The following is a 1389-nucleotide window of genomic DNA, read 5'->3' as shown; positions in this document are numbered from 1 at the left end:
GAAGTAATAATAATAATAATAAATAATAATAATAATAATATGATAATATATTGTTAATAATAATAATAACAAATAAATTAGAATGCCTAATACAAATACGTATATTTCGTTAGATTAACTGAATCATTTATTTATTTATAGCATCATTGTCATCATCGTCGTCATCATTATTGTCATCATCATCATTACCATCACCATGATCGTCATCATCATCATCTTTTTCATCAACATCATCATGATCGTCATCACCATCAACGTCATCATCATCATCATCAGCTGCTTGTTATTAAGGGCCCTGGATTGAATAGGAAAGCCATCGCATTATGCATGCATAATAATGCACTATAATAATGTCAATAATAATAACAACAATAATAATGAATAATAATAATAAATAATAATAATAATAATAGGAAAAGCGTAAAAAAACAAGAATGATAATATTAGCGGTAATTATAATAATAATAACAATGATGATGGTGATGATGATGATGATGATAATAATAATAATAATAATAATAATAATAATAACTTCAACAGAGCAATGATAGGACGTCATTATTACGCCATGATCGTCGTTAACAGATTCGCGGACGAATTATTAAAGTTATGTCCATTATTAACTAACTTATCAAAAACAAAAATCAAGAAATAACCCAATTATCTGCGAAAGATGTACCGGAAACAAACTTTAAGAAAAATAAACGCTACCAATAATCAAATCCATCAACCAATCATTGATGATTTTTCTAGTGCCTCCAATCATCAATCTTCACCATCGTTCCCCATACCAACGTAAACGCACATAAACAACATAGCGCTCCATACACCGCGAAATATGATAGACAGGAACCTTTTAGCGTTTGAACAAGGTCACCGCAACACCAGAGCAAGGAGCTCTAACTACTGAGCCACCACGGGTAGAAATAATGAGTGATATAAACAGAAGCGCTAACCCATCCGCCCTGTTGTGCAATCCACGTAGTTATCTTTTCACGAATGATCACTTCGACCAGACACGCCACGAACTTCTCAATCATCTGACTGAAGCCGGTGCGGAGAACCGATATGGCGATTCTGTAACCGAAAAGGAAAAGAATCGTTATTCGTCCCCAGCTTATCGTGCCATCACTGAACAGCCTATAGATAGATGTTTGTGTGTTTAATCTTTGTCTTTGTGTCTTTGTATTGAAATTTGTTGTTGCGTGGTTGCTAATTGAAGGTGAGAATAATAAAGTTGTGAAGTGTTTGCAATTATTTCATTCAGTCGGAAATTTGCCTATCAACAACATCGTCCTCATCAACAACAACTGCATTATTACAATTTAAAAAGCAGATCGTATCGCAATTACATACAGCAACTATCCATAGTTACATTTTCGTACAAAC

At 33.2% G+C, this 1389-nt stretch overlaps 1 protein-coding gene across 1 annotated transcript; it reads right to left on the bottom strand.

Annotated features, from left to right (window-relative positions):
- Window positions 1-899: 899 nt before the first annotated feature.
- HELRODRAFT_93020 (hypothetical protein) lies at window positions 900-1139 on the bottom strand (the record flags this gene model as incomplete). The annotated part of the gene is made up of 1 exon (XM_009020402.1): window positions 900-1139. A coding segment is annotated over one exon (240 nt), but the record flags the coding sequence as incomplete, so codon positions are not given.
- Between the last annotated feature and the right edge of the window lie 250 nt (window positions 1140-1389).

The sequence above is a fragment of the Helobdella robusta genome (genome assembly GCF_000326865.2).
Source record: "Helobdella robusta unplaced genomic scaffold HELROscaffold_2709, whole genome shotgun sequence".
Lineage (NCBI taxonomy): Eukaryota > Metazoa > Annelida > Clitellata > Rhynchobdellida > Glossiphoniidae > Helobdella > Helobdella robusta.
Note: the sequence above shows the minus strand (reverse complement) of the source record. Positions and strands in the feature narration are given on the sequence as shown.